The following is a 24,526-nucleotide window of genomic DNA, read 5'->3' on the forward strand; positions in this document are numbered from 1 at the left end:
GTCCTGGGACCAATCCCCCGTGGATACCGAGGGATGACTCCATACCCAAAGTCTCTCTTACCTGCTCTCCTCCCCAACCCTTCCAGCTCTACTTACCACCAGTCAATGATGAACACTTTTCATTTACTTAAGCGTGTCTGGGAATAAGAAAAACAGCCTAGTACTTTCTATGCAAGTGTGAAATTTTACTCCCACCTAGATTTCATTCAAGGAAAGAACACTATCATCTAAGCTTAACAAGTCACATTGGGTTCTGAAATTAATTTATGCAAAGGATTGGGTTCTGTTCCCGTGTGTAAAACCTGGGTGATTAATTGCCTTCCTGGGTGTTGTTCTGCTGAATCAGGTAGGAGAATTCAGTGTTCATCTTGTAACTACTGCATCTGAAGAACTAAAAGTCACATTTGGGGGTGTCCTTTTCACCTTTCCTGCGGACAATTTTTTTTTTTTTTTTTTTTTGCCATTGCCATCAGGACTTATGAAACAAAAAGTCTCCTGATGTGTTTGCTTTGACCAAGATCCATTTTAAACCTACAGTACCCCAAACAAAGTTTAGCTGCTGACAATTTAAATGTTGGGAAAATAACTTCTTGATGATGAATGCCTCTTCCAAAGTCTTTAACGCTTCAGTGAAATGGACAATTCCAGAAAATTACTAAGATGAGTAAACACAATTTATTATTGTCTTATAAAGACATCAAATTATCTAAAGGAAGAGAGAGAAGTCTCCTATGGAAATATTTCCTTAGTTTCTGCAGGGACACTTTCCATTCTGGCTGCTGAGTATGAGTCCACCATGTCACAGGAAGGGTACATTGCACAGAACCTAAGAGCCAGTAGTAATCCTTTGCTTTGCTATAAATTTTTACACTGGCAAATATATGTTTTCCTTAAAATTTATAAAGCAGTTAGATACTGAGCTAAGACTTATACACCCAACTTCCTGCATAGAGTAAATTTCTCCTGCTAGGTTATGAATCCCAAGGCAAACGTGAGCTTAGATCTCTTCTCACAAAACTGACAGGCCCTTCGTTTGTAATCATATCCCCACATTACTCAGGGTATAAATGGATTTCCTGGCTGCTTCTCAAAACGTTGACAACAATAATACTAATAAAATACCATGTTCTATGTCTATATGCCTGTCAAATTCAACTCAAATGCAAACACATGACACACAGAACCAAGACGTTTTTTCAATTAAAGCCCTTGACTGACGGAAAAGGGAAATATAACGCCTCAGCTTCATGTCTTCAAGACTAACACTGGCAACTAAGATGGGAGGGAAAAAAAAATCTCTGGCAATTTTAATGAAGGAAAGAGCCAACTCTTTGCTTCCAATAATCCTGTGAAATTGACCAGAATGAAAATCAGCAAATTTGGGAAGAAAGGAGTGTTCCTTCCTTGGCATCTTTAATTCCATAAGAATCCAACATTTTTGTTCTGAAGCTACATATTGAAAGGTTGGTAAGGCCAGTCAGAGGCAGCAGGGGAAATTGGATGGAAGAGGGGGGGGGACCTGGGAATCTGAATTACAGCAAGTTCCTCCTACAAACTAGGTGATCTTGGACAAGTAGCTTAAACTCAGTCTCAAATTTTCTCTGCTGTAGAAGGAAACAGTCACATGAAATAGTTTTTGGGAATCAAAATAAACATCAGAGCAGATGTAAAATCACCTGGCATGTAGTAATCATTCAAGAATGGTTATTTCATAAACGTTGAGATTTTTGCCCAATTAGGTACGTCAGGAAGAATGCACTCTTCTACCCAATTAAATCTCTGGAAAGCCACTTGACAAGGTATTTGAAGCTACTTAAAAATCTATGATGTGCCAGGAAAAAAAGCATGATGATTTTCTCTTTGCTATTTCCAGATCAGGACAGATAACATAATGATCAGCATTTGGTTTGGATATTCAGATGGATGGATGGACGGATGGATGGATGGATGGATGGATGGACAGATGGATGGATGGCTGGGTGGGTGGATGGACGGGAAGAAGGGCAAAGACTTTAGAACCCACTTGCAAGACTATCAAATTCCTAAAGAAAAACAGAGAATATCACCAAGTCCCACTATAGTGTATGTTTCACTTCCAAACCATTGATTCCAAAGGAACCAGATCAACTTCTCCACAGCCTCCAGCTCTGCTTTCTCATTTTTGAACGCTATTCATAGAAGTCTTGGGTTCTATTTGTTACAGAAAGTATTTGAAGTTAAAATGCTTCATATGCACAAGTACAGATGTAAAAGACACCACAGAGCTAATACATTTTCCAGAGAGACATCCAGGAAAATAATCACATCTCTTTCTAAAACGCTTGATAGCAGCCAAAGCTCTGGCCCTTACCTGAAGGTGGGTCCATTCTGTATTTATTCTCTTGACACCAACCAACTGGTCGAAGTCTGTAATCCAAGTAAAACAACCACTGGTCATAGGATTCAGTGTCCTCCAATCCCACATAGCGAAGGCGTAATCTTCCTCCAACATTCTCAATCACACTAACTATCCAGTACTGAAAAGGGCTCTGAGAATCCTGGAGCTCTATTAAGGAATCAACTGTAATGAGGTCTATAGGGCCTTTCCCTCGCAGAGGCTGTTTAAACAGAAGCAAAACTCCTTATTTTAAACTTTATTTTAAGGTTCTCATGGAAACAGATGACAGCAGAAGATAATATTTTTTCACACCATCATCCAAGCTACTGGCAAACAGTCTGGTGTTTCCCTCCACCCCACTGCCCCCGCCCTCCCCTCCCCTCCCCTCCCGCGCACACATCCATTATACCCGACTCTGTATCCAACAACAAAGCCACAAGTAAATAGAAAATGACAGTTTGTGCTAAGTTCTCACCAAACAAATCACCCTTCCCAGATAAAACTGCATTTGTGAGGAACGAGGGTGCTTTTAAGAAGCGTTACACCAAATTTGCCTCGAGCTAGAAAACATGCAGTAGCGAAATGTCTGCTCTTCCCGTAGATGGACACATCTGATAGGGCGCGATCAATTTATACCTTGACTCAGCAGACATTTATCTTACGATGGCCCTGCTCTCATAATCAGGACACTCTCGTACTTTGATTACGTGAGTAATGCATGAATATGTGTAGAGGACATTTTTGATGAATGCCTAATACACATTAATAATCAGCTAAATTAGACTATTGTGTAACTTGTACACTTAGCCCCACAGTTGGTTTACAAAATATATATAACACCTGCCCCATGTAAGCAACCTTCTTAGCACATGTTTGCATAGGAAAAGGGTGTTTGTTCAGCCAGCCTTGTAGGCAAATATGTTTTAAAAATTTAACAGAGTAAAACAATCGGTCCTTTTGAAAGGGTGAACAATCATCATTTTGATGTGTCAACCAAACAATTAAATTAGTAGCCATTGAGATACAAAACTACATTAGGCAAAACTCATCACAAAACAAAACCAGATGACTGTATATTAGACCGTGGTGTTCCAAAATATCATTTATGACAGGTGAGAAATTTATGGTTAATGTTAAGAGAATAATGAGATTGTCAAAATCCACACTGTATTCTTGGTCATTCGTTGTGCTCTCCCCTTTATCAGGGGTGTTCTTCAAACAGATTTGGTGACTCAGTAATTATTTATAACAGTACATTTCTCTTCCTGTTCTAGAATGTAAATAGTAAAATGTTTTATGATAAAATTATTTTCATATCACCATCAAGACTGCAGATTAAAACTGTTTTTACTTCAGTACCTTAAAATGACCTTAACCACATTTAAACATGTTTAGCCATTTCTATTGCTTAACGTGTATGTGTTTAAATTTCAGCATAATGCATCCGGAATACAATAGTTAATGGAACCATTTATCGACACGCTTTGAGACTACACCCCAGCACATATATACTTACTCATCACCTCTACAAAACAGTTATTCTACAGGATTTTATATACATTCACTAACATAAGATAGAGTCTTAAACGTATAGGATAGGGGATACCTATCCTAACATGTTATTATTTGAAAAGTGTTCATATAAAAGCAAATTTTCCACTTATTGATTGGACCAAAGATTCTTCAGTGCCATTAGAATCAGTAGCCTAAGTAATTTGGGAGAAGACAGGAAGTTGTGCTATTTGGACACTGATATCCGTGTGGACGCATGTACCCGCAGAAGGATATATGCAAAGGTGCTGTTAGGTGTGAGCTCATGTAACTGTGCTGCTTCAGACAGAGAATAGCTGGATAACAATACATACACCTTCTAGGAGGCTGGCTGGGGCCGTCCGGGAACCAGTCAAATCACGAATGAGAAATTCAGTCCAGTCCGTGTACTTCTCTTTGATTGCTGGTGAGACAAAGGAGAGTAAAAAAAAAAAAAAAAAAAAAAAACACACTTTAACAAAGCAGTGGAGCTTTCAACATGTTAAATAAAATGCCAGCACTTTTCTGTACACATGTGTTCTTTCATGACTTTTCTTCGTTTTAAGTGCCGTGCTTAAATGAAGTACTAAAATGGCAACGACAAATCTGTCAGCAATGGGTGACTTCACACCTACCACGTGCCTAGATTTTGCTGGGCACCAAGGAGATGAAAGAATGTGAAGCCCTGAAGTCTTATCATCTGTTCAGAAACTTCTGTAAACAACAAAGAAGAGGGACTTCCCTGACACTCCAGTGGTTAGGACTCGTGCTTCCAACGCAGGGGGTGCGGGTTCAAGCCCTGGCCGGGGAACTAAGATCACACATGCTGCGCAGCGCAGCCCAAAAAAAGAAAATTAATTGATTAACCATTAAGAAAAAAATTATTTTAAAAAAACCTAGAAAATATTCCAAAGCACAGAATTTAGGAGGTTCCAAGAAGAAAGAGCTCCATGAGGGTGCTTTATTTATCTCCAGGTGGGAAAATAAAGCCAGGCTCTGAATTATATAAAGATTTATTATACAGGCAGAGAAGAGGAAGAAGGGATTTGCAGGCTGAGAGGAACAGCATATGCTAATGAGAGTGATGGAGGGAGAGAATGGAGAAAGTGCAGCCCTCGGACACACGGCCAGGCCTGAGCACAGAGCATTGGGAAATAATGGAATAAAGTGGTGGACAGCCCAGAAAGCCAGCACACACGTTTAATAAACAGGAAATCTCTGCATAAGATGAATCTGAAAATAGCATAAAGGCCTGAAGGGAAACAAAGGAAGCTAATGGCAGAGAAGCCAAGGTAGAGGCTGCTGTCTGGGGCCCCAAACAGCGGGGACAGCACTGCATTCGAGACATCTTTCGCAAAAGAAATACCGGCCTTTGGAAGCCAGCGTTCTACAAGTGCTTCAAACCCAAGACTTGAGAAAAATGTAACTTCTTGGCATAGCTCCCAGGCTACAGATTTCCCAAAGCTAAGGTTACATCGACCCCTGGGAGAGGCCCCAAGCCTTCTCAGGGGATCACAGGATTCACAACCTCGGCCACATGAGAAGAACACACTGGCCCAGACTCCCATCCACCCACTGTGATTCTGACCTTCACATCCCATGAAGACCAGGGGACCCAGGAGCACTGCCCAGGGTACCACATTCAATACATAGCCTCTGTGAAAGGTTCGAGACTCAAGCAGTTCATAGATTGTTTAGGTTCTTTAAAAGCAAGAGGCAACCATTTCTAGCTCAAACCTAAAGGAACAGAGTTATCACCAAAGGGAAATAGGCCACACCGGTGGTGGGAAAAGCAAGCTCATGGCGTGGGGAAGACCTGGACTCTGAACTGGGCTCTGCCATCACTGGCTACATGACTTTGAGTACTTCACCCAATTTCTCTTGGACTCTTTCCTCTAGTGCTACAACATTTTGCTTGTGGGATGCTCTAAGAATTAAAGAAGATACGCCTGTCAGAAAAATATAACCATACCTGGCACATCTATGCAATTAATCAATAACAACTCTAGTTTTGTTATAAGTATATATTGAATTATTACACATTCTCACCAGATATTTTTTTATTGATTTCCACAGACTGCAGATGGAAACTTTCGACATGCTTTGGCAGAACTGCCAACAGATTAGGGACCAGTGGCAGCAAACTGCTATTTCCATCACTAACCTGCAGCTCAGTCAACATCTCCCGCCATCACCCATCAATGAGCATAAGATCAAGAGAAAAATCAAAATGGAAGGGACTCAAGCAAGACAAAAGGGATTCGGGCAAAGTCGGAAAGGCCAGCTTTGGGTGGGACAACATTGTCCTAGACCTGGACCCACTTAGCAAAGAGCAACCCACCTCCTCAACATCTCTAACTACTCGGGATTTTTTTTCCTCAAATAAAATGCCATCTTCTACATACATACTTATAAGGAAATGCATCTATTGGGGGCAAAAACTGTGTTATTGGGTCCCTTTCCATCATTAGCTAGTGTAGCAAACAGTTTTCAATGCTACACCCATTTCTGTGGACTGAATGTTTGTGTCACCTCCAAAATTCATTCGTGGACTCCTAATGCCCAGTGTAACTGCGTTAGGAGGTGGGACCTTGGGGACGTGATTAGAATTAAATAAGCTCATGAGACTGAAGCCCTCATAAGTGGGATTAGTAACCTCATAAAAGAGACCCTCCTCGCCCCTACTTCCATGTGAGGACACGGCCAGATGCCTGTCTATGAACCAGGAGGCTGGTCCTCATCAGACATGAGGTCTGCCTGTATCTTGATCTTGGACTTGGATCCAGCCTCCAAAACTGTGGGAAATAAATGTCCACTGTTCACAAGCCACCCAGTATTTCTGTTACAGCAGCCCGAATGGACTAAGACAGCTCTCCTGCTTGTCTAAGGTGACTGAGAAGACCAAAGCGATGGAATACTAGATAAATTAATTAAAATTTGTATTTATCTTTCACTTTACAAAGCCTTGTTAATTTACTTTGTATCTTTTGATCATCCTAACAATGCTACGAGGTGGCTCTTCTTAACTAACTTTTGCCCAAGTTCATTGGAAAAACAAGGGCAGAGCCAGCCTCAAACTCGAGTTTGCAGATGCCAAACTTACAAGCTTATGAGTCTTTCCACTAGGATCTATGATTCTCAAAGCTTTGGCATACAGAGAAATCAACCATTTGAATTATAGGCATGACAGGGATAATATGAAAATGACTGCTTAAAATAAGTTCCAAGATTAGGACAAAATATACAACAGCACCCAATAAATATGCATTTCATTTTTTATTCCAAAAGGGTGACAATTAGCACAGTCGAGGGAAACATGGTCCTGTGATTGACAGAATTTATGTCTACATCCCCTATGAGAAGAAAACTCAATTTTTCATTTAAGGGTTGTTTCTAACATCCATGTAATCAAAGTTAAATTAGAATTTCTGAAATATGTATGCACCCTGTGGAGACACTGTGCACTGTTGAAATTTAAATAGTCTGAGTCACAGCAAGAGAACACTGGAGATGGCTGTGAAATTTACATATTCGGGGCCCTGCACTCCAAAGGTCCTGTAACTGGCCATTAACATGCTTTTGCATGAGGCTCTGAAGCAAGCTTTTATTTGCCACAGAATATCTAGACAAATGGCTCTCCGTGGAAAAGTGTATCTTAGCTACAAAGGTACACCAATCATTTTAGGTTAGAAAGTAGAAAGAAAACAGTTCTCAGGAACTTTGCTAATTTTAGAACAACTATTTCAGTGGACATTTAGTTCTCAAAACTCTAAATTTTCAAATGTAAAAATTAGGGCTTCCCTGGTGGCGCAGTGGTTGAGAGTCCGCCTGCCGATGCAGGGGACACGGGTTCGTGCCCCGGTCCGGGAAGATCCCACATGCCGCGGAGCGGCTGGGCCCGTGAGCCATGGCCGCTGAGCCTGCGCGTCCGGAGCCTGTGCTCCACAACAGGAGAGGCCACAACAGTGAGAGGCCCGCGTACCCCCCTCCCTCCAAAAAAAAAAAAAAAAATCTATGACAAGAAGTACTGCCATATATACAAAACTATGCATGATGAATTTACAATTCCCAGGCAATGGGTTTGTTTTAGACAATATTCAATTCAGTTAAAGTTTAGTACAATAAAAACTGCCCAGAAAGTCCTGAGAATTCATTGCAATACAAGCTGATCTATAATTTTCCACATATAAATTTCTAACTAAAAATTTTTAAACTATGAATTTTAATTTACTACAGAACATATCTGTTCAAAGACTCAAAATCAAGGCGTACGAATGTAAGAAAAATCTCTCTCAAATATAAACCAATTGCTTGACCTATGGTCCTTATCTTTTTCTTCAAATGATCCACACATTAAATCTCAGAAAACACGCAACCTAACTACAGATTGTGAACTTTACAGCAAGAAAGAAATGATTAAACTGGAAAAAATCTGCAACTTTAGGTGGATAGAAGTATATCCACAACTTGGTAATCATTTTCCCATTTCTTTAATTTATAGAGAGAATCTCCTGTAAGTCCATAAGAAGAATAAAATCAGGATCTTTCTACAATGTTCTCATGAACATGTTTTCAAGGTTCTACTCAGTTATAACATTATATAAACATTCAACTTCACTTTTTTAAAAGTCCCAGTTACATTTTTCATTTTCATACCTCATTTTGGAGAGGTACCCACACCTCACCTAAGGAAGCCGTCGTGAACTTGAGTTTCAGAAAAAGGAAACACCCCCCCCCATACACACACTCTTTTTATGAAGACATTTTAGATGACCCCAAAATCCTACAACTGCTTTATTAGAGAGCTGTCTATAATAGGAGTTCCAAATGAAAGGCAGAAGATTACCATCATTTTTTCAGAATTTGGGAAACCACCACTCTTGGTGAATTTCCAGCCCCACTGAGCACATGTAAACATAAAGTAATTCACCATTTCTCAAGGATGCTGTTTCCTATGGACATTGGTCTGGGGGAACACAAAGTCACCCATCCGAGCTGCCCATTCAGGCAGATTGTGAACACTGAGACCTCGCCTGGGGTCAGATGGACACACTTATCTCTCCTTCCCTGTCACCACCTAGAAAAGACAGGTCCATGGAGAAGTTGGCTGTATCATGCCTTTCTGCTCATTTGAAAGATGGCGAGAACAATTACCATGAACAGTGAGGTCACTTTCACTCAAACACACTCTGGGTAAAAGGAAAGTCCCATTCCTTATAACCCTAGAGTTTAAACAGAGGATATTTTGTTCTTCTTTCTGGCCATTTCCTCAACTCACTTTCCACCACCCCTTCTTTGAATCCATTATATCAGTCATGTTCTTAATTTGTAATGGTTGTTTCTTGCTCTTTGGTTGTTCCTTTCTTCTAAACATTTTTCTTACCAGATGCCATTTTTCAAAACCCTTCATTATAGTAATTAGAGGATGTTCTCCTCTTCTGTGCCCTGGGTCCTCTCATTCCTATGGGTTTTTTTGTTTTTTATCTGCCTCTTTCTCTCCTGTATCAGAGGCTCTCCTGGAGTGACGGGTGGCCTTTAGTTGTGCGTCATACTTAAATTGGACACTAGAGAAAGGCTGAAAGTGAGATTTGTGTCCTGGAACCGAGGGTTTTGACTCAGAGTGGTCACTATGCAACTCCCCTCTGTGAAGCAAACTCCCAAACTGGATTCCCTGCTTCTCCCCGGTCAGTTCTGCCCATTTCTTCAGAGATGAGCTTGAGGGAGGAGCCTGTGGATACTGGTCCTTGGTTGTACCAAAGGCGTAGGGGAGACAGAGCCTGGGAGGTGTTCCAATTACAACAAGCATCCCGTTCAACCCTGTGCTTCTCAGCCCCAAGTGGGACTCCCACCCACCCGGCTTTCAATCCAAAGTCGGGTGCTTGCGGGGGATCCCAGGGGCCCCTCAGCTGTAGCCCGGGTGTGTGTCCAGGGCTGCGGCAGCCCCTACCAAGCATCAGCAGTCACCAAGCCTTCATCAGCTCTCAGGCCACCAGAAACGTGAAATTTCCTTTCTGCGCTGGTGCCTCTTCAATTTTTTCTGTTGCTGGTTTATGTATTTGTTACTCCTTTACTATCACTTTAATGGGGTCTCTGGAGGAAAAAGAGATAAATAAGACTCTTCAATCCACAGCTACTCCCAGCTCACCAGAGAACTGGGCTGTTACAAAATGTGAGGCAGCAACCTTTGACTTATCGGGAAAAGATTCTTTAACGCAGAGTTTGCTAAAGAAGTGAGGCAACAGAGAATCTTGAATTATAAATGGAAGCACTTACACATACTATTAAGAATAAAAGACTGAAAAGAAAAAAAAAAAGAATAAAAGACTGTAGAGTTATCTCCCTTGGAGATTTTTAAAGGAAAGAATCTGTACTAATATTTCACATAGGGTTCAAATTAAGTTGTTCCTACAAACAAAAGAATAGATCATAAAATGATTGGACAGGACTGATAAGCTCCTACTAAGTGCAACGGACCACATTACATACTACTGGGGTTCCAACATATAGACAGAAGTGTTTCTGTCTTTAATAATAAATACAGCCTCAATTAAGATATAACTTGTGAAAATGTCATAAAAATCATATATACGTGCACAAAAATACACACACACATACACACACACATTCCTTAGAACTTATACAGAACGGAGGAAAAGTTTCAATTCAAAGTTTCAGACCTCTTTCCATTATATAAATATACTTGTATAATTACAAAAAGAAATTATGTTATTATTTCGCTCCGAAGAACAGAATTCAACGAAGAAATTAGCTAAGAATTTAGATAATTTAGATAAGAATTGTTGGAGGCAAATGATGGAGACAATGATAGATAACCTTAGGTTGAAACAGAAAAAATAAGTTGACCTCAGAATATTCTACATAATTACAACATTTAACATTCATGCCATACTCATTAAAACCTTAGTCAGTATTTCTGCATAAATGATTTAATTTACCCCTTAAAAAGAAAGGCCTGTGCTACTTAATATTCTACACATTGTTTAGAGATTTCTTCAATATTGGGAATAGATAAGAAGTTATCTTTTGTTGAAACTAGCTTATCATGGGGTCAGATGTGACTTTTAATGGCAGCTACTTCATTGGATGGTTGTATGGATTAAATGAGAAAATAAATATAAGCTTCCTAGCAGTTATTACTCAAGTGGTCAAGTATCAACCCTTGTAAAAAGTGAAGTATTCTTTGATAATGTAGCCAATCATTCCTTCTTTAATGCATCCCAATGTTTGTATAACAGACTAAGTTTTCTTTCAGAAGAACATATATGAAATGTCTCCAAGTGATGTTTTTTTTTTTGTTTGTTTTGTTTTTTGCGGTATACGGGCCTCTCACTGCTGTGGCCTCTCCCGTTGCGCAGCACAGGCTCCGGACGCACAGGCCCAGCGGCCATGGCTCACGGGCTTGGTTGCTCCGCGGCACGTGGGATCTTCCCGGACCAGGGCACGAACCCGTGTCTCCTGCATCGGCAGGCGGACTCTCAAGCACTGCGCCACCAGGGAAGCCCTCCAAGTGATGTTTTAACTACAGGCTAACAATTTCTTGCAGTCCAAATTTAACTTTGAATAAACCTGTACACCAAATCAATGGATACAAAATGATGGCCATGAGTATAAAATCACATATTAATATTTTATTAATTTGAAAAATTATAATTAGAATAAAAATTCCTTCCAGAAGTTTCAAAAAAGGGTGAATTTTTTGCCTTCTAATCTCTTACCTGCCCCTCCCTAGCTTGGATGTTAATGCTAATTTTGCCATCATGATCACTTCATGAAACACTGACAAACTGGCACAAAAAATAATAATAATCTCGGATGAACCTAGAGATGATCATACTAAGTGAAGCAAGTAGAGAGAGACAAATATCATATGATACCACTTATATATGGAATCTAAAAAAATGTATTAACATATACACACTACTATATACAAAATAATCAACAAGGACCTACTGTATAGCACAGGGAACTCTACTCAATATTTTCTAATAACCTACAAGGGAAAAGAATCTGAAAAAGAACAGATATATATACAGGTGTAACTGAATCACCGTGCTGTACATCTGAAACCAACACAACACTGTAAATCAACTATACTTCAATAAAAATTTTTAAAAATTATAATCTACCTCATGGAAAAGAATTCCTAGTATAAACCATTATGGGAATCCAATTCACTTTTATCTTCTATTCCTGCTTCTTCACATTATTATAAAATTGATCCGCGGAGCCTGTGCTCCGCGGCGGGAGGGGCCACAACAGTGAGAGGCCCGCATACCGCAAAAAAAAAAAAAAAAAAAAAAAAAAAAAAAAAAAAAAATTGATCACCTGCTATATGGTAGTGAAATGCAATCTCTCTGGTTAAACTTAGAAATAATAGTCTTAACACAATATACAGGATACCCCATGCACAAAGATCACTACTGGAGACAGTAACTTGCTGATATTTTTTAGTAGAATGAGATCAGCTGTGAATAGATGACACAGTGCTTACATCAATATGAATGTTTTACACACACAGCTATTTACACATAATTTTAAACTGACACAACAGAGCACACTATAGTTCCCGAAGTCTACTGTACATTTCCTCCACATCCAAATCAAACTTCTGTTCTTTATGTTATGCACAAAAGCACATAGAAACAAGTAAAACAGCCCACTTGAGGTAATCACAGAACTCAGCATTCATTCAAACCAGATGTCATTACCCCTATACTCCAAATCTGGCTTAAGCAGTTGCTCTGCAACTTCACTTCTCGGTTAAATTATTACTGCAATTCATGCAAGTCGCAACTTACTGAAGAATGAATTGATTCTAATAAGCTCTTCTTGTATTTTATTTTGCCTGTTTAAGCAAGGCAAGTACCTCCCTACATATCTATTTGCAGGAATGGATTGTTGAGGGGATTTGGGGGCATTACCTAATATTTGAAGGAGCAGCATGGAATGTCCCTGTCAGGGACACACAAGAGGTGAGGTGGTGCTTGCCTTAGGGACCCACTGCCATGCCTGTTCTGTCTCCTTTAAAACCACCCACTTCCAAACCAACAAGGACCTACTGTCTAGCACAAGGAACTCTACTCTTTATTCCTATATGTAATATAGGAATAATCTATACGGGAAAAGAAAATGAGAAAGAATAGATATATATGTAGGTATAACTGAATCACTTTGCTGTACACTTGAAACTGAACTAAACATCGTAAATCAACTCGACTCCAATAAAATTTTAAAAATCCACCCACTCCCAATCTTGCCCAGCCCAGGTCCACACACTCTGAGTCCTGCAACCTTCCCATCCTCTGTCCCCACTCAACCTCACTCAGCCTCACCACGCGGACCCCTCTAAAACTACAGTGACTAGACTTATAACTGCTGGGGAAAGAAAAACACTGGGCTAAACCATCACCCACAAGTTCTGGAATCACTCATCCTTTTTTTCTTAAAAAAAAAAATGCCCTCGAACTCACTTGTCTGACAATCCCCTACCTCCTTGCTCCCCTCCAAAACCAAACTTAGCAAAGAAGACTTAACTCTTCACTCACTGTTCAGCCCCTTCAACTTCACCCCCAAGAACTTCCACCAAGAAGAGAATGATCAACGGTGTCAAACGTTGCTGATAGGACAAGGAAGAGTAAGGCTGAGACTAGGTCATTAAATTTTACAGGAGACATTCCATAGGATCAACTCCTGGGAGTAGAAGAGCAAAGGATTTACTAGATATCAGCAAACTGCCCTCCAAAATTATGCTTGCAATTTGAACAATAACCATGAGTATATAAAAGTTCCCATTTCCCCCAGTTCTTGCCAGTATTTTATATTCTCAGACTTCTCTGGTTTTGTTACCAATCTCAACCATATGAAACTGATTTTTTAGTTTTCACTTTACTGATATCAGGGAGGCTTAGTACCAAAACATGAGGACAATTCAGATTTCTTTTCTGGGAGCTTACTCTTCATGTATTTTTCTACAGACACCTTTTTTTTTTTTTTTTTAAATGCCGATTTGTAGGAGCTCTTTGTTTACGGTAGATATTAATTCTTCATTAGATATAGCAGAGGTCTTAACTTTGTATATGATATTCAGCATGAGCCTTTGAAAACAAGGCATGAGATCATGTTGCCCAGACACTGAATCTTGGAATAAATTTCTAACTCCTCAGCCAGGCTCAACATCCCGCATCACTGGGGCCGCTCCGCTCTTCTTCCCTTTGCTCTCTACGCTGGTTTTCTCTAATCCCATCTCTTCCAAAGGGCTGCATTAGGGCTCTGCACATCCTCTTCCTTCTGTATAGAAACACCTTCCCCCGTCTCGCCCCAACCAACACCTCCTCATCTCACGTCCTCCCTGATCTTCCCTAATTTCCATGATAAACTGTTCTCTTCTGGAATCCCACATTCTCTCCCTTCCTAGACTTAGTACAATTTATAATGACATGTTCATACTCGTTTGTGTAATGGGTCCCCATCTGATGACTCCGTGAGCCTAGGCATCATCATATCACTGCCTTACTACTATATACCTACACCTGTAACAACTGCACGTAGTAGGTGTTTAATGAAATTTTATCACAGGAGGGAAGGTCTGACAGATTAGATGGTTTTATAAATTGTGTCTGTTTTTTAACTAATCTTTGGATGAAAGAGAACTTGTTGAATTCAGATTAGGAACTACCGTTACCATGGATATTACACAGACCTTTCAATAAAATATGATTTAGCACCATAGTACACTACAAGCATTCATAAAGGAACTGCCATTGCTTTTTGTTTCTTCTTTTATTGGGTTGGCCAAAAGTTCGTGCGGGTTTTCGCAACATCTTATGGAAAACCCAAAAGAAATTTTTGGCCAACCCAATATTTGCCTGGCTCGTAACTGCTTACATATGATGTAAGTTACTGTTTAAGATTTTAGTTTAGGCACACATAACCCAGAAAGCGAGAGATCATTCATTTAATTGAGTCAGCATTAAACACCTTATGAGACAGGACAGAAATTAAATATTTCTCTTGAGTTCTCCTCTTGGGTGAGTACATGGTATTACTGCATTAGGCAACACTGACACTGTTCATTTCAGACAAGGGCATCACCCAGAGATTAGAGAAACACAAGGTACTATATATCCATAGCTTAATCCCCAAGGGACCAACTGCTTTCTCTGACGTTCCCCATGACCTCTAAGCCCTATAAACAGCCATAATTTACAAAACAAAAGCCATAAAGATAAGAACTATTTATGACATTCTCAAGGTATAACTCATATTACTCTGCATCATATCTTTAGGAGCCTAGAAGATAAATAGCCTCTAAAACTATTAGAAGAAATTGAAAACCTTATCACTGTTTGCTGGTTAAAGACTTTTACCCAATAAAATATGGAATTTCTCTCATTCTTGCACATTACCCTTCAATTCTTCTCTAGCTGTCAATATCTCACTTTATAGACATTTCTGCTATTGCTTTAAACATTTTCCTGCTTTTAAAGAATACCCTTCCAAAGAGTCAGCAACTATTTTTTCTCTCTACTAGGAAAAATTTCCTACAGGTCTTTTATTGGCTATCACTGCAGAGAAAGAGTCAACACTGAATTGACATATCACAAAGGTCCAGGGCTCTGAATTCAATGGAATAAGACAATTGCTTGTTACAGAATTTATTTTCATTGGTATATCTCTCTCCCTCATACATGACTTATTTCTTTCTGTAGAGTTACCTTCTTTGCTGCAGCTAAATAGTTTCCATTCAAATTTTTCCCAATGATCCCCTTAGGGGAATGTTTTAAAAAGAAAGAAAGCAGCTTGCAAAAAAATTTAAATATACATGCCCTTTGTATATATCTAATTACATGAGTCAGTCTATTTTTCAACAGCTTTCACATTACTGTCCGTGATGGTTAATTTTATGTGTTGACTTGGCTGGACCACAGTGTCCAGATATTTGGTCCAACATTATCCTGTTAACAAGAGGATGTTTTGGGATGAGATTTACATTCAAACTGGTGGACTTCTGAGTAAAGCAGATTGCCCTCCTTAAATGTGGTGGGCCTTGTCCAATCAATTGAAGGCTCAAATAGAACAAAAGACTGACCTCCCCTCAAAGGTAGGGCAAGAGGGAATTATGATGAAATCAGAGGAGAACTAAATAAATGAACAGATATTCTTGTTCATGGATAGGAAGACTCAATTTTACCAAGATGTCAGTTCTTGCAATCTTGCTCTACAGATTCAATGCAATGCAAATCAAAACCCCAGCAAGTTATTTTGTGGATATTGAAAAACTGACTCTAACGTCTATGCAGAGAGGCAAAAAACCCAGAATAGCCAATACAGTAATACAGTGTTGAAGGGGAACAAAGTGGGAGGTCTGAGACTACATGACTTCAGACTTACTATGAAGCTACTGTAATCAAGACAGTGCGGTACTGTCAAAAGAACAGAAAAACAGATCAATGGAACAGAACAGAGAGCCCAGAAATAGACATACATATATACAGTCAGATGATCTTCGCCAAAGGATAAAAGGCAACACAATGGAGCAAAAATATCTTTTCAGCAAATGATGCTGAAACAACTGGACATCTACACGCAAAAAACGAACCTATACACAGACCTCACACAAAAAATGACCCTTCACAGGGCTACACTGGTGGTGCAGTGGTTGAGAGTCCGCCTGCCGATGCAGGGGATGCGGGTTTGGGCCCCGGTCTGGGAAGATCCCACATGCTGTGGAACAGCTGGGCCTGTGAGCCATGGCCGCTGAGCCTGCGTGTCCGGAGCCCGTGCTCTGCAACGGGAGAGGTCACAACAGTGAGAGGCCCGCATACCACACACACATACAAAAAAAATTACCCTTCACAAAAATTAAATCAGGACTTCCCTGGTGGCACAGTAGTTAAGAATCTGTCTGCCAATGAAGGGCACATGGGTTCAATCCCTGGTCTGGGAACATCCCACATGCCGCAGAGCAGCTAAGCCTATGCACCACAACTACTGAGCGCTTGTGCTACAGCCTGCAAGCCACAACTACTGAAGCCCATGTGCCTAGAGCCCATGCTCTGCAACAAGAGGAGCCACCACAATGAGAAGCCCATGCACCGCAACAAAGAGTAGCCCCCGCTCGCTGCAACTAGAGAAAGTCTGCACACAGCAACAAAGACCCAACACAGACAGCAACAACAACAAAAAATTAACTCAAAATGGAGCTACATATAAAATGCAAAACTATAAAACTCCTAGCAGATAACATAGGAGAAAACCTAGATGATCCTGCATATGGTGATGCCTTTTTAGATAAAAAACCAAAGATATTATCCGTTAAAAAAAATAACTGATAAATTGGACTTCATCAAAATTTAAAACTTCTGTTCCCCAAAACACATTATCAATAGAATAAGAAAACAAGCCACAGACTGGGAGAAAATATTTGCAAGGGACACATCTGACAAAGGACAGTTATCCAAAATATACAAAGAGCTCTTAAACAACCTGATTTTAAAATGGTTTAAAAAATTTAAAAATGATTTAACAGATACCGCACCAAAAAGGAATACATGTGGTAAGTAGCTTATGAAAAAATGCTCACATCATACATCATTAGGAAAATGTAAATTACTACCTTTGAGCTTCTACTCAGAGCCTTGCTCCAAAGCCAGACCACTATGCCTCCACTCACCTTTCTGGAGCAGCCGCAAAAGAGATGCTGGAGACCGAGACCCACCCTTCACATATGACTCTAGTCCAGCTCATGCTTGGCTTTTCCATCTCTTGGGCCGCCATATTTGGACTGCTGGCAACGTCACTCAACCAAAAGCCTGGCAGCCAGGTCAATCCCCTCATCTTAGACAAGCTCATTACTAAAGTCTCAGACTGACCAGTTATTATATCCCCAAAGCAAAGATTCTTAACTTACAGTGCGTGACTGCCTTCATGGAGTTCATGAAATTGAGTACGGTGAATAAATGAGCTCATAAAATTGAATAGAAAATTGTGTGTTTGTGTGTGCGCGTGCGCGTGTGTGTTGAAGGCCTCTTCCAAGAAGTTACATTGAGTTCATCAGATTCTCAAAGTAGTCTATGACCCCGGAAAGACTGAGAATGATTACAGACTTAGAAAACAAACTGATGCTTACCAAAGGGGAAAGATGGGGGGGGATATATTAGGAGTTTGGGATTAACATATACACACTACTACATATAAAACAGATAAACAACAAGGACCTACTGTATAGCACAGGGAACTCTACTCAATACTCTGTAATGACCTATATGGGAAAAGAATCTAAAAAAGAGTGGATATTGGGCTTCCCTGGTGGCGCAGTGGTTGAGAGTCCGCCTGCCGATGCAGGGGATGTGGGTTCGAGCCCCGGTCCGGGAAGATCCCACATGCCGCAGAGCGGATGGGCCCGTGAGCCATGGCCGCTGAGCCTGCGCATCTGGAGCCTGTGCTCCGCAACAGGAGAGGCCACAACAGTGAGAGGCCCGCGTACCACAAAAAAATTAAAAAAATAAAAAAATAAAAATAAAAAAGAGTGGATATATGTATATGTATAACTGATTCACTTTGCTGTACAACTGAAGCTAACACAACACTGTAAATCCACTATATTACACTATAAAATAAAAATTAAATTTAAAAAGAACGATTACAGAGACGACACCATATTAAAACACGGCTATGATATACGTCAGTAGACTGAGTTCCCTGAGGACATGTTCTTTCTTGTCATCACTGTTGATCCCAGCACCCAGCACAGAGGCCCCAATAAATGCTCCCCACACAGCTTTTCAAAGTAAAACAACTTCTCACCTTTCTCCAACCCAACGGGTATGAGACACTACAGTTCTGATTACAAAGACACCTACTAAGTGTTCGTTACGTACCAAGCACTCTTTCACACATAGCATCTCAGTTAGTACTTCCAAAAATCCAATGAACTAGTTATTCTCATCCCCATTCAACAAGAAAAGACTCAAACGCAGACCTATCACAGTTGGTGGCAAATATATTAAAGAATACATTTGTAACAGACAGGTTTCTGTTAACTCACATCCTATGCATAAAAGTTCCATTTTAGAACAATAACTCCTCCAAACACATGTATTATATAATTATAACAGAGAGAATAAAGAGAATAAAACAGATGCAAAACACCAATTATTTCAGAAATCAAGGACGTAAAACAGTTACTCAAAAAAACCCTTAGATTCTGGATCAGATTTCTCAAATCTACTTCTCGTATACTTTAAAAGATTTATATTACTAGTTAAGCAAATTTTAAACAAATGTTTGAAAAAATAAAACTCCTGTTCGCCAACAACTACACCTCATTAAATGTTATTTCCCTTAGAATGAAATTTTTTAAAGAGTAATACTCTGTGAAAATACATAACTGAGTATTACTTCCTTAAGAGATTCAAATCTGATAAGCATGCTAATTATAATCATTAAAAAGGTACCATCTTTAAATACATCTCATTGAAACTGTATGCGTGCCTAATACAAACAATAACATGAGAAAAGAAATGGAATAATTCTGTAAGCATTCACCATTGAGATCTGACATATTTATGACATGCAATGAAATTCCCCTTATTAAAGTCAAGTTCAAGAAGATTCAGAACATGTTCTTCAAGAGAAAAGGCATGATTCATACATAATGAGTCAGGTCCAACTGTGAGTGCCAATAGCTTGCAGGCATTCTACAAGTAATGGACAAACTCAGTGACCTAAGAGTCATGCCTGAATATAAAACACAGCCCCAGAGCTGGTTAAATTCTCTAAACCTGCCATGTGTGTGAAGACTAATAAAACATAAACTCTCTTCTACCAATGAGTCCTATAAAAACACTGAGATTCTGTCTCTGAAGTACTAGAAAACAGAGCTTCTTGGCAAAATGGAGTCCCTGGAAAATATGTTCTTGAAAATAGATTTCTTATCTAGCTAGCGTAGTTTTAAGTCCTCTCCATCCCTACATTCTATGAGGACATTATTGACCTGTAAATTTTCTTAACCTGTTAGCAAAAAACTATTATTGAATTTTAAGGGTTTTTTTTAAAAACACATTTTGTGTGTCTAAATGACAAGAGTCACTGACAACTCAAAATCACAGAGGTGGAATGACATCTAAATTACAGGTCTGCCAACTGGAGAATAATCCCAACATATAACCTCACTCCTTCACACATTTCTTCCCTTAAGATCTTTCTACTCTGAGAACTCTATATGGCAAGATTCAGAGATCAATTTCTCATCTGTCAAATCCAAGGGCAACGGCTGTAACAGAACAGCATTGCCTGATGCCAGGGCACAACTATTTGGAAGCAGGTTAAGCAAGTACCATGAAGCAAGTGGGGCGAGACTTGTAGAGTACAAAACAGAGTGTAAAAGATTAAGTGGGTAGTAGTTTAAGATCACCAATGTCTTCCATACTGCCAAATCCAATGGTCAATTCCCAATCATTTATGTATTTGATGTAATTAAGAGCACTGGATAAGATCACTCTCTCCTTCTTGAAACATTCTTCACTTAGTGCTATGTTTTGAATGCTTGTGCCCCATCCTCCCCCAAAAAATACATATGTTGAAATTCTAACCCCTAGTGTGATGGTATTTGGAGGTGGGGCCTTGGGAGGTGATTAGGTCATACGGGTGAAGCCCCCATGAATGAGATTAGTGCCCTTAGAAAAGGGACACCAGAGAGCTCCCCCACTGAGAGGTGAGGACACCTCTCTTGGTGTCCTTTCCACCAAGAGAGGACACAGAGAGAAGTAGGCTGTCTGCAACCCAGAACCCAACCATGCTGGCCCCCTGGTCTCAGACTTCCAGACTCCAGAAAGGTGAGAAACAAATATCTGTTGCTTATAAGCCACCCAGTTTATGGCACTTTGTTAAATCAGCCCCAAATGACCAAGACACCTTGCTTCTGAGCCATCAAGCTCTCTTGCTCACCTTACCTCACTGGGCATCATGTCTCAGTGTCCTCTGCTGTTCCTCCTCATCTTTTCACCCCCTAAACCCTGGAGCATCCCAGCACACAGTCCTGGGACATCCTCTGCACCTACATGCATCCCCTAACTGACCTCATCCAGTCTCACGCCTTCAAACACCAGCTGTATGCTGGCAACATCCACTTATACCTCTATCCGGGTCGCCTCTCTGAACTCGATACTCATACACACAACGCCCACCTCGACGGCTCCACCATCACCCCAACTTAACATGTCAAACACAGCCTATTGGTCCCCCACCACCACCACGTGCTCTGCCCATAGACTCTCCCAGCTCTGTAATAACTGTGCTTCTCCTGCTGCTCGGGCCAAAACCTGCAGAGTCACCCCTGGCTCTGACACTCTCTCCCTGACCCTCAAACTCCCCCAGCCACACCCCCCAAAGATACATACAAACACACTCATGTCAGATCCACCAGCAAACCCTGTTGACCCACCTTCAAAATCCAGAGTCCAATCACTTTTTTGTCAAATCTACAACCACTACTACCCTGATCCACTCCGCCTGGATTATTGCTACAATCTTCTCGTGGATGTGGCCTCCCCACGGAGCAGCCAGAATGATGCCTTCAGAGCACAGGTCATGACTGAGTGACTCTGAAGCTCAAAACCCTCTGAGGAGGAAAAGCCAAAGTCTTCACCCTGGTCTACATGGCCCCATGGGCTACAGCTCCAATGTTCCTCCCTGTCCCACTGCGCTGGCCTCCATGCTGCCCTATAACACAGCAAGCACATTCCTGCCCCAGGACATTTGCACGGGCTGTTTCCTCTGCTCAGAACGCTCTTCCCCCAGTTACACCCAAGGCGTGGGTTTACCCTTCACTTCCTTCAGGCCTCTGCTCAGATGGCACTTTATTCCAGAGGACACCCTACCCCCACCACATAAAACATCTCTTCTTGTCCCACCAGCCGCTGTCATTTTCCTTCCTTCTGACCTCACCAACGTTCTATCCAGAGCACCTATTTCCAGCTGACAGACTAAACACTGGTATGTTTACTGTCTGCCCCCGCTTCCTTCTCCAGAACTTAAGGTCTGCCAGAGTATTTCGTTTCCTTCACAGCTGTAGACAATCTAGCACCTAGCAGTACTGCTATATGGTATTTCTTGAAACAGCCTCCCCCAAAGTTAATTGGCATCTCCCATAAGAGTCCTCCCCTTGAGGCTGCCCAAGGAGACAGGACACACCTACACAGCTCTACATCACCAAAGGGAAAAAATGTTCTGCATATTCTTTTTTGGTTTATATCTTTAAAATATTTTATTTCCATCACTTAAATACTAGAGCAGATGATTTTTTGCAAATGAAAACATCTACATTAACTGCAGGGCCACAATTCACAGCATAAAAATGACATGGTTTTATTTTATTTTTTCAGTTTTCTTAATAAGCATATACTGTATAGATTCATTATATTTTGGTTAAAATATAAAAACAATACACTGAATTCAGGTTAGAATATTTTTTAAAACTCAGGCCAAGTGTGGGGGATTCCAAGAGTCAACCTAGTGTGGGTATGTGGACCAGAACCTACTGACCACAAGGAACAGAGGTGACAAGGGATGGGGGGAGCATGAGAGATTTTCAAAGACCTCAACATGGTCCCAGAGAGACCACCCCAAGTCAGAGAACACACCATCCACTCAAAACAAAACAAAACTCCTGGTGAAGCAACTGCACAATTTGCCTTTGTAACATGCTTGCATTTCTCCCCTGTCGTTGGGCCTTCGTAATTCTTTTTCTTTATTTTTATTGGAGTACAGTTGCTTTACAGTGTTGTGTTAGTTTCTACTGTACAGCAAAAATGAATCCGCTATATGTATACATATAGCCCCTCTCTTTTGGACTTCTTCCCATTAAGGTCACCACAGTGAATTAAATAGAGTTCCCTGTGCTATACAGTATGTTCCCATTAGTTGTCTATTTTATACATAGTATCAATAGTGTAAATGTCGCAATCCCAATCTCCCAATGCCTCCCACACCCCCGCTTTCCCCCTTGGTATCCATATATTTGTGTCTCTACATCTGTGTCTCTATTTCCTTTTTATGACTGAGTAATATTCCATTGTATATATGTACCACATCTTCTATATCCATTCCTCTGTTGATGGACATTTAGGTTGCTTTCATGTCCTGCCTATTGTAAATAGTGCTGCTATGAACACTGGGGTGCATGTATCTTTTTGAATTATGGTTTTCTCTGGGTATATGCCCAGTAGTGGGATTGCTGGGTCATATGGTAGTTCTATTTTTAGTCTTTTAAGGAACCTCCATACTGTTTTCCATAGTGGCTGTATCAATTTATACTCCCACCAACAGTGCAAGAGGGTTCCCTTCTGTCCACACCCTCTCCAGCATTTATTGTTTGTAGATTTTTTGATGATGGCCATTCTTACTGGTATGAGGTGATACCTCACTGTAGTTTTGATTTACATTTCTCTAATAATTAGTGATGTTGAGCATCTTTTCCATGCACCTATGGTCACCTAATTTATGACAAAGGAGGCAAGAAGATACAATGGAGAAAAGACCGTCTCTTTAAGTGGCGCTGGGAAAACTGGACAGCTACATGTAAAAGAATGAAATTAGAACACTCCCTAACACCATACACAAAAAAATAAACTCACAATGAATTAAAGATCTGAACATAAGACCACACACTATAAAACGCTTAGAGGAAAGCACAGGTAGAACACTCTTTGACATAAATCGCAGCAAGATCTTTTTTTTTTGACCCACCTCCTAGAGTAATGAAAAAATAAACAAATGGGACCTAATGAAACTTAAAAGCTTTTGCACAGCAAAGGAAACCATAAACAAGATGAAAAGACAACCCTCAGAATGGGAGAAAATGCTTGGACCTTCTTAATTCTGACCTCAATCTTCTTGACTGCAGCTTCAGCCAACCCCCTTCTACCACCTTCTTTTCCAAAGTCCCCATGCAACCTTCATCCAGATAGTTACTTGTCTGGTAATAAGACTCCAGGCATCCTCTCTCTTCTACTCATACATTTAAAATATTTCACAAATCAACCAGTTCTTTCAGTTTGAGTTCATCTTCAGCATTTACTATGACCCCAGTCGTAGTACTTCTTTTCAGTAGGAAAAGTGTGGGAACTAATTACCATTCAGTAGTTAACCACAGACAGAACGGATGTTACTCCCTAGGCAAAGCAGCCGAGTAGGAGTTCACAGCTCCTAAATTGGCCATGACATTGAACCTTGACCCTGGGTACTCCCCAGGAAAAGTTTCTGAACAGGATAAACAGGAATTCCAATGGCTATTCCAAAAACAGAGATGCCTTGGCAATTAGCTGGCCAGATTCTTGTTGTTATAAGAAAGAAATGAGAATAAGAGTGATTGACTATAAGGAACGTTCCAAAGTGAGGGAATCATGATTTAAAACCATAAACCAGTTTTTTATTAAAGATGGACTGTTCAGAAAGAATCCAAGTTACGGTATGCTGTTCCCTCCCCAGTGAAGGAAAACTGGGGTAGTCATGGTGCCTAAAACAAGAGCTGTATTTGATGTACAGGCATCAGCAGTACAGAAGGAGGTGTATTTTAGTGTATCTCTCTCTCTCTCTTTC

General features: G+C 40.4%; 1 protein-coding gene across 6 annotated transcripts in view; it reads right to left on the reverse strand.

Annotated features, from left to right (window-relative positions):
- SFMBT2 (Scm like with four mbt domains 2) overlaps window positions 1-24,526 on the reverse strand; it is a 221,512-nt gene that overhangs the window by 109,231 nt on the left and 87,755 nt on the right. For 3 of the 6 annotated variants that reach the window (XM_059056565.2, XM_067030223.1, XM_067030227.1), the window contains 2 exons: window positions 4,243-4,331; window positions 2,351-2,597 (listed from right to left, as the gene is read on the reverse strand). In XM_059056565.2, the coding sequence (XP_058912548.1) occupies window positions 2,351-2,597; window positions 4,243-4,331 (336 nt within the window). Of the gene's footprint in view, window positions 1-2,350; window positions 2,598-4,242; window positions 4,332-9,290; window positions 9,343-24,526 lie in introns of those variants that run through there. The other 3 variants (XM_067030225.1, XM_067030226.1, XM_067030224.1) reach the window with 3 other exon arrangements.

The sequence above is a fragment of the Kogia breviceps genome, chromosome 3, assembly GCF_026419965.1.
Source record: "Kogia breviceps isolate mKogBre1 chromosome 3, mKogBre1 haplotype 1, whole genome shotgun sequence".
NCBI classification, from domain to species: Eukaryota; Metazoa; Chordata; class Mammalia; order Artiodactyla; family Physeteridae; genus Kogia; species Kogia breviceps.